General features: G+C 34.0%; 2 protein-coding genes and 1 non-coding gene across 3 annotated transcripts in view; 2 read left to right on the forward strand and 1 right to left on the reverse strand.

Annotated features, from left to right (window-relative positions):
- LOC125835898 (uncharacterized) overlaps positions 1–11,111 on the forward strand; it is a 28,031-nt gene extending 16,920 nt beyond the window's left edge. The window contains exon 14 of the transcript XR_007443428.1: positions 11,038–11,111. The gene's annotated coding sequence lies outside the window, so the exon portion shown is untranslated. The remainder of the gene's footprint in view (positions 1–11,037) is intronic.
- On the forward strand, positions 267–7,801 carry LOC125835907 (diphosphomevalonate decarboxylase 2-like). Its single transcript, XM_049515010.1, has 10 exons — positions 267–618; positions 2,869–3,067; positions 4,218–4,281; positions 4,475–4,538; positions 4,632–4,712; positions 5,595–5,681; positions 5,851–6,008; positions 6,136–6,184; positions 6,750–6,874; positions 7,367–7,801. Exons 1-10 carry the CDS (start codon positions 403–405, stop codon positions 7,587–7,589), a joined length of 1,266 nt encoding a protein of 421 aa, XP_049370967.1. The 5' UTR covers positions 267–402; the 3' UTR covers positions 7,590–7,801.
- LOC125835965 (U6 spliceosomal RNA) lies at positions 11,069–11,172 on the reverse strand. The gene has a single exon (XR_007443434.1). It is a non-coding gene; the product is annotated as a U6 spliceosomal RNA (small nuclear RNA).
- Between the last annotated feature and the right edge of the window lie 1,095 nt (positions 11,173–12,267).

The raw sequence follows: 12,267 nt of genomic DNA on the forward strand, positions 1-12,267 counted from the left end.
TAAATTATAATATTATTTTTATTATTACTAATATCAAACACATCAATAATTCAAATAATAAAGTAAATGATGTAATTATATCAAATCTTTTTTTATCACATCAAATTGACGTTAATAAACTGAGATTTTTCGTTATTACCTGCCGATAAATTTAAATATAGACTATCCAAACAAGGTGTAAGTGATTTGCCAACGAGAAATAAACAATAAACAAACTTCTTTCTCATTCAACAATGGAGGTTGTTCCTCACTCACTACTATATATTAGCAGCCATGCTCCTTCACATGTAGTATAAATACTCTACTAAACACAAATTTAACACCAACCCACATTTCCATTTTTGTAGATCTAAATCCCCAAATTCCATTCTTTGGAATTAACGCCCTCAATTTTTTTTCGCCATGGCTGAACAATCAAAGAAATGGATTCTTATGGTGACTGCTCAAACACCAACAAACATAGCAGTGATTAAATATTGGGGAAAAAGAGATGAAAAACTTGTTCTTCCTATTAATGAGAGTATTAGTGTTACCTTTGATCCTGCTCATCTTTGTACCACAACCACTGTTGCTGTTAGCCCTTCTTTCCAACAAGATCGCATGTGGCTTAACAAAAAGGTATCTTTTTAAAAAATAAAATAAATTTTCTTAGTTTAATTTGCTTAGAGATTTGATTGGTGAGAAAATGATCAAAATGGTCCTTAATGTATGGCTTTGATTCCATTTGGTCCTTAATGTATGGACTTTATGGAAATGGTCCTTTATGTATCATAAATTGTGATCAATTTGATCCTTAACCTAAAATTAATATTTTATTTCATTTAGCCGTCAAAATACACGGAATATGTAAAAGATGCGCTCGTTCAAGACTTTCCTTCCCCTATTTCCAAAAATTCCAAAATGGCACATCAATTTTTTTTAACCAAAAGGGCAAAATCGCTCCTTCTGACAAAATTGACGCTGTTACTCCTTTTAAAAACATAAAAATCGCTGCCGGTCCAAAAGAAAAATTCTTTTTTCTTTAACAACGCTGCCCCAACAGCGTTTAAAAAATAGAAATAGCTGCTATAGCATCCATTTTCTTAAAAAAGTAAAAAAAAAAAAATTATTAAAAGTTCCCGAGGCGAGGATTGCTTAAAAAATAATGGGAAATCGCTCCACGTGTAGCGAGTTTAGTTATATTTTTTTTTTAAATAATCGCTGCCATTAAAATTTTAGGGTTAACGACCAAATTGATCACAATTTATGATAAATAAAGGACCATTTCCATCAAGTCCATACATTAAGGACCAAATGGAATCAAAGCCCATACATTAAGGACCATTTTGATCATTTTCTCTTTGATTGGTATTTGTTTGGTTGATTTATGTGATGTGGTAAGGGAAGGGGAAATGGGGAGGGGATTACAAGGTGTGACTCGAACCCTCGCCAACAAAGTAAGAGTTCAGATAGTTAACAAACTGAGCTATTAAGATTTGCTTGTGTCCCTACAACATTTTTTTTTTTAAAAAAGTTGGGGGTAGGTGAGGGTTATAAGGTGGGAATCGAAGCCTCTAAGGTGAATGTTCTTAGCGAACCGTCTGAGCTACTCAGATCACCTAGTGTACCTTCAACATTATTGATTTGTACTTTTTAAAAAAATAATTGGGGGTAGGTGAGGATCACAAGGTGGGAATCAAATCTCACTAACAAGGTGAAAGTTCTTAGCTAATTAACTAAGCTAATAAGATTACCTATTGATCTATGTAATAGAAAACTGGTTTGGCAGCTGAGATGTTTTGAAAGTTCTGTTCTTGATGAGTGAAAAGTGGAGGAATAATTTTCTTTGTGTACTTGATAATAGAATGATGACTATATGTTGTTTTTTTGTAATTAAATGTGGGTAGATTATGTGAAAGAAGAGTCTTTTTGAAAAGTTTAGTTCTTGACTTTCTCATTTTGTCAGTGTGATTTTACTGAAATGGTTGATATGCATTTGTTCTTGTAATTTATGTGGGTTGATTTATGGGAAAGAAGGCTGTATTGACAGCTCTGATGTTGGGAAAGTTAAGTTCTTGAAGAGTAAAAATTTCTCATTCTAATTTTTTCGCAAAAAAATTGATGACTATTTGTTCTTGTAATTTTATGTGGGTTTGTTTATTTAAAACAAGATGTTTTGGCAGCTCAGATGTTGAAAAAGTTCCATTCTTTTAGATTTTTTTTTTATCTGAGTTTGATCCCTATATCTGATTTTATTTGATGTCCATTTGTTCTTGTAATTTTATGTGGGTTGATTTTTTGTTAAACAAGGCTTTTGGCATCTCAGATGTTTAGGAAATTCAGTTCTTGAAGAGTAAAAATTTCTCATTTTATTAATTTAAATTAATAGAAGTTTATGTGGATTGATTAACTTGAAACATCCTGGAAGCTCAGGCTCAGTTCTTTAAGAGTGTAATGTTTGTCTAGCTTCTGCTTTCATTTGTTATCTACAAGATCATAGGCTGTTTTGTTATTAAAAATTATTAATTGTTCTATGTCGTTTGGCTGTGTATGACTACATGTAGTGGAATCAAGGAGGTACACAAGAAGAAGATGAATCATATGAACTCTTGATACTTTCTGTAATTTTTAGTTTATTTGTTCTTCTTTAGGATGCATTTCTTGTTTAATGATGGATCATGTCTTTGATTATCTTCTCTGGTTTTGCTACCGAAATTGGTTAAAATAGTTGTGCAGGAAATTTATAATTAACATTTGTGCAGTCTTCGAAAGCTGAGCTCATTATATTTCCCCCTTTCCCTCCATTTCGAGCAATGAGAAAGATTTGTATGCTGCAGTTTTTTGTTGCTGAGTCTTGACATTTTTACATTGCTTTTGCTCATTGTGCAGGAAATATCCCTTGATGGAGCCAGATACCAAAATTGTCTAAGAGAAATTCGAGCTCGTGCTAATGATTACGAGGATGAGAAGAAGGGTATCAAGATCAGTAAAAATGATTGGCAGAACTTGCATGTGCATATTGATTCTTACAATAATTTTCCTACTGCTGCTGGTCTGGCTTCCTCAGCTTCTGGTTTTGCCTGCCTCGGTATGATTAACCATTCTCTTTCTTGTATTCTGAAAGTCACTCCTCTTTTTTATTTCATTGATATTCTAATATTAAATATCCAAGGATCATCAGTGAATCTTGAACCCAAGGATGATCAATGAATCCTGAAAAGTAACTGGAGTACTCTTATACAAGAGTTTCAGAAGTTAGTTCTTTTCTGCACGCATTTGCTTAATTTTCTTTAGTATAAGGTGTTTGCAAATTGCACATGTCTGGAACTGATGCAACGGTGTAATAACCTTATTTAGTCAGTACATGTGCTTCTTCTGTGGTCTATAAAATTCAAAGTAATTTTGTTTGTTACCTGAGTATATGACACTAGAAATTAATTTCATTGAGGCTTTGCTGTGCTCAAATCTGTGATTTGTTTTCAACCAGCAAAGATCAAAGTGATACATTTGTATTTTCCAGAGCGTTCCAACACTTTGGGTTCTTTTTCCAGCTTGACAGAATGCATGTAGGATAAAACCATTATCTTTTCTGAAGTGTTGCATGTATCTTTTCTGGGTATTTTTCTATTGGCATGACCTTTGGTTCTATTATCAGTAATATCATATTACTTGGCAAGTAAAATGCCCTTGAAAAAATAGTTTCATTAGTGGAGAAGTGCAAGTTTTTTTGTTAGGTCCATACTCTGTCCATCAAGAATGATCTGTGTTACAGTTTACCTACTCATGTATATAGTGCAGTTTAACCAAGTACTACAAGTCACTTGATGCAAATCACAAATAAATCAAAACTTCTTTATAACATTTTCCTTTTCTTGCACTTACTTTTCAGGAAATTATGTTCTGTAACTTTTATATGAGTGGCCATTTGAAGAATGTACTTGCTGATAAACTAGTGTATTTATCTGTATGTTTGAGTTTCTTTGGATTCTAATTGATGTTGCCATATTTTGAATATGTTATCTTCTCTGACCCTTGTCTGTAAGGATAATAAACTGTCATTAAGAAATTTATGAACTGTGTATTATGTCAGCCCTTCTTAAGAATTCATCTTCAGAGTAATTTTGAAAATGCTTTTCTCCAAGTGAATGTTTCTTTCTTGTGGGAATCTCTATTTTATCCATTATTACATTCCTTCTGAAAGTTTTGAGATGAGTACAACTTGTGTCTCCGATATGCAGTCTTTTCCCTTGCGAAGTTAATGAATGTGCAAGAGGACAATGGGAGACTTTCTGCCATAGCAAGGTAAATTCATATCAGTCGTGAATATTTCATTAGCTGGTCTTATTTTTCTTTATGTTTTGTCTAGAAGACTAAAGTTAGATCGAGGTAACAGCATATCAAACTGATCCTTCTTGATCTTACTTTCTCTTTTCATCTTCTCATTCAATAGCTATGAAAAATAAGAAACTGACACACTTCACTTATTCCCACACAGGCAAGGTTCAGGAAGTGCTTGTCGAAGCTTGTTTGGAGGATTTGTCAAGTGGGTCATGGGAAAGGTATGTCGAGCTCCTACATTCTTGTGTTGTAGCTTGTCTCAACATACTTTCTATCTTTTCAGTGTGGTCTAATTCCGTTTGTGATGTTTGAAGGAGGAAGATGGTAGCGATAGCATTGCTGTTCCACTCGTAGACGAGAAACACTGGGATGAGCTTGTCATCATCATTGCAGTGGTATGTACTTCCCATCCAGATGTGATTGCTATTCACTTTTTCTGTAAAGCTTGTCTATTCATGTCATTGTTAGTCATTGAGAAGGAAGAAAGAATGTGTTTATGTCTGTCTCTCCTCTCCAGATTCGAGAATCTGTCGTCATGTTATTCTTCTACTTGTCCCATCTAGTTCTTTCTCCAAACATGATACTTGTCATTGCATTACTTTTGTGCATCAGTGGTTTTCGGTAATAATAATAATAAGTGGAACAGAAACCAAATCTATCCCATTGGAATTGCAGTCCTTCAGACTTAAAGGAGAACATTTTTCTGGGGATAAGGTTGTAGAGAAGAACGTGGTTTCTGTTTCATTCTTATACTGAGCCCCTCATTTAAGTTTTAGATCTTGGGGAACCCCTTTCTAGAAATCCAAGTTTCTTCCAGTCATACTGCTATGCTGGGAAGTTGGAAGAGAAAAAGAGTATTCTGCTTTCGTTTCTTGCTAACTAATTCCTTAACTTTAACAATGCCACTTATTTGTGTTCATTTATTTGTTCTGCATATCTTAGTTCTTTCTTGTCGAATGGTTATCTATTGCTACTGCTTCCTAGATCCCCAATAGCAACGTTAAGCTACTTTCAGTAACTCATAATTCTTGACTATGAATCAATGAAGTTAAGTCAAGTAGATTACGCAAATGTTGATCACCGGATCTGTTTTTTCGGTGTATTTTCTGTTTCCAACTCCATAGATAAACAGGATTCTAAACTTTACTTGCATCATCTTCTTAAATAAGATGCATGCCTAAATGATCATGCTATCAGTTTGATTACGACACTAATTTATCAACTTGTGCCTCCTGATATTTTCCTGTTTAATTCTTTTATTATGTGCTGTACTTCAGGTTAGCTCACGGCAGAAGGAAACAAGTAGCACCTCAGGAATGCGTGAGACTGTTGTAACCAGTGCACTTATAGAACACAGAGCAAAGGTATTGTCTTTGTATTCTCTACATTAGGATTTTGTAGTTCTGACACATCTTCAATCAATATTCTCGAAAATCTTCAGCTTATTTTCATTAGCTCTGTTAATTTAACCTCTGCTCAATTGGTAACATTGTATAAGAAGTTTTGACTTATCATTTTGCGTTGCATTTTCAGGAAGTAGTACCAAAACGCATTATTCAGATGGAAGAAGCTATACAAAATCGCGATTTTCCAACTTTTGCTCAATTGACTTGTTCTGAAAGCAATCAATTTCATGCAGTCTGCTTGGACACTAGCCCTCCTATATTCTACATGAATGACACATCTCACAGGCAAGTTGTCTTAACTTCAGGCTGTATCTTGAGTTGTGTTGTAACATAGATAAGTTCTGAACTTGATGATCTCTTATACTGAAAGTGGGAGAATCAAGAAAGTCTTGACGGTGTGTTAACTTTTCAGGATAATTAGCTGTGTCGAGAAATGGAACCGTGCAGAAGGAACTCCACAGGTTTAAAACGTTATCCTACTATTGTCCTAATAGATAATTGCATGATATGGTTCCTCTTCTTATTACTAAAGTAATAAAACGTGTCACCAAGATTTCCAACCTCTTGAAATATCAAAGTTCTGCAGGTTAAATTGTTCACTCAAATTTGTACTTGATCCAAAATAGTGGACACAAGTTATTTTAAACAGAACAATGATTATGCCTTTTCGGGAAATCTTCTTTTATATTTGTAATGGGCAGTGAGTGCTTCCTTCATACCCCTCTCCCATAAACCTCATGCACCTTTCTGTGCTGAAGATTTTGCGAACTTCGCGATGCACCTAAACATTGAAGTTTTTCCTTCTTGAGCTGGTTTTTGACGGTAATGACATGACATCAACTGCACCGCAACTTTCAGACCTATTTCATACCTTTTTGAACACTATAATTAGCTTGTTGCCAACAAATAACTCAGCTCACATTTTGCTTCTCATGATCTGATTTGCAAGTTTGACTTCAAAAGTAGGTGAAATGTAGCGTGAATAAATGCATATTCCATTTTTACTAAACATTAGAATATTTCCAGGTTGCATACACCTTTGATGCTGGGCCAAATGCTGTTCTGATTGCACGTAACAGAAAGGCTGCCGCACTTATGCTTCAGAGGCTTCTTTTCCACTTCCCTCCAAATTCAGATACCAATCTAGACAGGTACGTCTTTCATATAAAAGATTCAAAGTTCTAATATAACTATGCAGGAAGTCATGTTCGAGAAAATGTTTTCTGGAAAGTGACTTTATTCTTTAGGAAGTATACTCCGAGAAAATGTTTTCCGGTCTTTGGTTTGGGGTTAGTAAATATCTTTTATTATTAACACACAGATAAATGTCTTGACAATTTTTTGAGTAGTAAAGATTCATTATGTATCAAGTGCTAGTATAAGCGGTGATATGAAGTTAAGAGTTGATATAATTGTGAAGGGAAATGATTTCCGTCCAAAAGTGAAGATAGTCATGTTCCTTTCAGATGCAAAATATTTTTCTTAAGAATTATTTTCTGGAACCAAACGCCAGCTTTGATGGAAAATATTTTCTTCCATACAAACACACCCCACCATGATATGAATTCTGGACCTTGTGCTATTTATATGCAACCATTGACCATCTTCACTGCTCCTTATTGTTCTTTTTCCTTTCTCTCCAGCTATGTCATTGGCGATAAGTCAATTCTGAAGGATGCTGGGATTCAGGATTTAAACGACGTGGAAGCATTACCACCTCCACCTGAAATTAAGGACAAGGTTCCGGCTCAGAAATGCAAAGGTGAAATAAGCTACTTCATCTGCACAAGACCTGGCAGAGGTCCAGTTTTGCTACCTGACGAAAATCAGGCTCTCCTCTGCCTTGAAACTGGTTTGCCCAAGTAAAAGAGCAAGTTTTATTTGTGCTAATGTTTAAGTAATCGACACAACTCCACGAGATCCAAGTATTGCAGCCTCTTTGCCTTAAGAGATGGGGAACTGTTTTTTTTTTTTTATGTTTGGATAAAATTTGAACTCAAAGCTTTTGCTTGTAGCTTAGCTTAATTGTGTACTCTCATCTTTGAGCAATGCAATAAAAGTCCTCAAAATTTCCTTTTTTGTTAATGTCAACATATCTTTTAATTTCAATTAGTGTTGAGAATTCAAATGATCTGTTGCTTGCTGTTTGTGTAGTAGCAATCCTTACTGAATGTTGTCTGTTTTCCTTCTTGAGCAGTGTTAATATTATATCTACTTTATTGAAAGTATATTTACTATTTACTAGTATAATTTATTGAGTTACATATATCCTATTGTACTTGCAACATTTTAAACCAAAACAAGAAAAAAAGGATAGATGAGCGGACCCATAATCCAGTTCTTTAAGAGTGTAGTGTTTGTTTAGCTTCTGCTTTCACTTGTTATCTACAAGATAATAGGCTGTTTTGTTATTAAAATATATTAACTCTTCTATGTTGTTTGGCTGTGTATGACTACATGTAGTGGAATCAAGGAGGTACATGAGAAGAAGATGAATCATATGAACTCTTGATACTTTCTGTAATTTTTAGTTTATTTGTTCTTCTTTAGGATGCATTTCTTGTTTAATGATGGATCATGTCTTTGATTATCTTCTCTGGTTTTGCTACAGAAATTGGTTAAAATAGTTGTGCAGGAAATTTATAATTCACATTTGTGCAGTCTTCGAAAGCTGAGCTCATATATTTCCCCCTTTCCCTCTATTTTGAGCAAGGAGAAAGATTTGTATACTGCAGTTTTTTGTTGCTGAGTCTTGACATTTTTACATTACTTTTGCTCATTGTGTAGGAAATATCCCTTGATGGAGCCAGATACCAAAATTGTCTAAGAGAAATTCGAGCTCGTGCTAATGATTATGAGGATAAGAAGAAGGGTATCAAGATCAGTAAAAATGATTGGCAGAACTTGCATGTGCATATTGATTCTTACAATAATTTTCCTACTGCTGCTGGTCTGGCTTCCTCAGCTGCTGGTTTTGCCTGCCTTGGTATGATTAATCGTTCTCTTTCTTGTATTCTGAAAGTCACTCCTTTTTTTATTTCATTGATATTCTAATATTAAAGATCTAAGGATATCGGTGAATCTTGAACCTAAGGATGATCAATGAATCCTGAAAAGTAACTGGAGTACTCTTATACAAGAGTTTCAGAAGTTAGTTCTTTTCTGCATGCATTTGCGTAATTCTCATTTAGTATAAGGTGTTTGCAAATTGCATGTGCCTGGAACTGATGCAACGATGTAATTACCTTATTTAGTCAGTACACATGTGCTTGTTCTGTGGTCTATAAAGTCCAAATTAACTTTGTTTGTTTCTGAGTATATGACACTAGAAATTAATTTCATTGAGGCTTTGCTGTGCTCAAATCTGTGATTTGTTTTCAACTAGCAAAGATCAAAGTGAGACATTTGTATTTTTCAGAGCGTTCCAACACTTTGGGTTCTTTTTCCAGCTTGACAGAATGCATGTAGGTTAAAACCATTATCTTTTCTGAAGTGTTGCATGTATCTTTTCTGGGTATTTTTCTATTGGCATGACCTTTGGTTCTATTATCAGTAATATCATATTACTTGAGCTGGTTTTGACGGTAATGACATGACATCAACTGCACCAGTATCTTGACACTATAACAAGCAACTTCCAGACTTATTTCTTACCTTTTTGAACACTATAATTAGCCTTGTTGCTGATGAATGTCTTCAGTTTACATTTTGCTTCTTATGATCTGCTGTTGCAAGTTTGACTTCAAAAGTAGGTGCAATGTAATCTGAATAAGTGCATATTCCATTTTTACTAAACATAAGAATATTTCCAGGTCGCATACACCTTCGATGCTGGGCCAAATGCTGTTCTAATTGCACGTAACAGAAAGGCTGCCACACTTATGCTTCAGAGGCTTCTTTTCCACTTCCCTCCAAATTCAGATACCGATCTAGACAGGTACGTCTTTCATAAAATTTGAACTCAAAGCTTTTGCTTGTAGCTTAGCTTAGTTGTGTACTCTCATCTTTGAGCAATGCAATAAAAGTCCTCAAAATTTCCTTTTTTTGTTAATGTCAACAGATCTTTTAATTTCAATTAGTGTGGAGAATTCAAATGATCTGTTTCTTGCTGTTTGTGTAGTAGCAATCCTTACTGAATGTTGTCTGTTTTCCTTCTTGAGCAGTGTTAATATTATATCTACTTTATTGAAAGTATATTTACTATTTACTAGTATAATTTATTGAGTTACATATATCCTATTGTACTTGCAACATTTTAAACCAAAACAAGAAAAAAAGGATAGATGAGCGGACCCATAATCCACCATGTTTTGAACTGTGTGGTAGTAACTCTGTTTCTCAATTATGAAAAAAAGAACTGAAAATTTTGTATTTTGATGTTTTTCCGCTAAGGGTGTGTTTGGTATGAGGAAAATGTTTTCTTGAAAAAATACTTTTTGTAAATTTCTTATTTATTTTTTTGTGTTCTACTTGTGTCAAAATTCTAATTTCTGTCATAATTCAAGACTTGTAAACAAACTGTGTTGCAATCAAACTACATCTCCTTCTATAGTCACTGGAGACAAACGCCAAAACCAATTTTAAAATATTGTGAATATTTTTAACAATTACAAGATGGACATAATTCTTACAATAATATTGGAATGTATAATTGGGAATTATAAAAGAACAATTTACAAAGATTTTTTTCTCACAAGGAATTATCATCTTTCCTGTTTAAGAATGCACTCGCTGATCCTGGAAAAGATACAGATACAAGTAATCAACCCCCGGAAACATTGAGAGATCCATCATCAGAAAAGCTTACATCTTTTGATACTACTGCAGTAAAAGTTTCTGAAAACAGTAAATTGGAGCAAATAGCACTTATTACTACTGTTCAGAAAAGCCCCATGGACAGGGATGAGATCATGGTTGAATCACAACTATCTCTAACAACAAGTAAACATTCTGAAGATCTCCTACCATCTAAGAGTAATGTGGTATCTCTAGGATCGGAAAATATCGCGGACGATGCATCTAGAAAGGAGGTGGCAGAAGCTAGCGATGCTGGATTTGCTTCGCCGCTGATGATGAATTTAGACAGAGGTAAAGAGTTGATGCATGAATCTGATAATGAGTCAATTCCTGATATTGTTGATGTTGAGCCTGATTCTGATTAAATAGAGAACAGCCTAGCCTATATAGTGGTCCATATTATATTTATTATATCTTGTATTGGGTGGAAAATTGTATTTGCCTGTCAAAATCATCATCAGTCACCTGGCTTTTTCTCTCTGAGGGAGATTAGGGAAAACTTGATGTATCGTATCAGGTTTTACCACTTCCATGGTCGCGGTAGGGAATTGGGATGTGTTATTTTCTCGATTTATGCATGTTATCCTTGCACAACAATGGGGTCATGCTAATTTTCTCTGTATCGTTCCAATTTTATTCCAATGGGGTTAAATTTGTGACTATAAGCCACTAGGTTTTGGATTTTGAATTTATTAGCTAGATTGGGTAAGAGTTTTTCATTTATCTGTGTTTCAAAGGTGTTGTGACTCTTTAAGTTGTAATATCCTGCTATTGAGATGAATTCCAATACAATCCTTGACAAGGATGCCAATTTTGAAAAGAGTGGATAGGGTTTTTAATATGTTTTCTTCATTAAAGGTGTTGAATTTTCTGAATACAAATATATTTTAATGAAATTTTAGGGGTAAGCATTGTAATTGTGTCTCTCCTACTTATTTTTTAAATTTTATCACTTTTTTGTTGATTATCGTATTTTCTTCATTAAAGGTGTTCAAACATATGTTTGATTTGAGTCATGACTTTATTGGAAATAATCTCTTTATCTTCATAAGGTAGAGATTCTATTGCGTACACATTACCCTCCATAGACTCTATTGGTGGGAATCAAATACAGTGGAAGAAAGATGATCCAAATTTTGTCGTAATAAAGTATTTTAACGTTAGTTTAGTTAATTGAAGTTTTAGACCAAGGAATTTGCGAAATCACTCACATAGTTTCTATGGAGGGGTAAGTATTTCTTTATTCATAATCAAAAATCTTGGATTTGAATTCTAGATATGAGTCGCCTCTGATAGGGAGGTGGATATTTCAATACGAATCAAATTAGTCAAATCTCAAAATGCATATAGGTATTTAATCAAAAATCCCAAGTTCGAACCTTAGGTATGAGTTGCCTTTTATTAGGTATCGTTACCCCCAAATGAGACTTCCCTTTACAAATTTGAATTAGTAGAGTTCCAAAATGAAAAATGTATATCGATCACCAGATTAGAAACAAAAAATAAATAAAATTTGTAAAACAGTCAACTCTGGCCTACTAATATGTGGCACTCCTATGGCTAAATAAAGTCAATTAAGAAGTGTGATTATTTCAACAAAGTACTAATGAATTAACTGCCTTCGACGGCTCAATTGATTCTTTATTATTAATGGATTTTATATGGTAAAGTCCCATTCAACTGATTAATGAAAAATGAAATAAAAAACAAGTACTATTTAATAATCCTAATAGTATCATTTTAGCTT

The sequence above is a fragment of the Solanum verrucosum genome, unplaced genomic scaffold (genome assembly GCF_900185275.1).
Source record: "Solanum verrucosum unplaced genomic scaffold, falcon-dt-bn FXZP01000128.1, whole genome shotgun sequence".
NCBI classification, from domain to species: domain Eukaryota; kingdom Viridiplantae; phylum Streptophyta; class Magnoliopsida; order Solanales; family Solanaceae; genus Solanum; species Solanum verrucosum.

Coding starts and splice junctions, on each gene's coding strand:
- LOC125835907 (XM_049515010.1), top strand. CDS start 403: ATGGCTGAACAATCAAAGAAATGGATTCTTATGGTGACTGCTCAAACA. Junction 3,068..4,217: donor TTCTGGTTTTGCCTGCCTCG/GTATGATTAACC, acceptor TCCGATATGCAG/TCTTTTCCCTTGCGAAGTTA. Junction 6,009..6,135: donor ATGAATGACACATCTCACAG/GCAAGTTGTCTT, acceptor TTAACTTTTCAG/GATAATTAGCTGTGTCGAGA.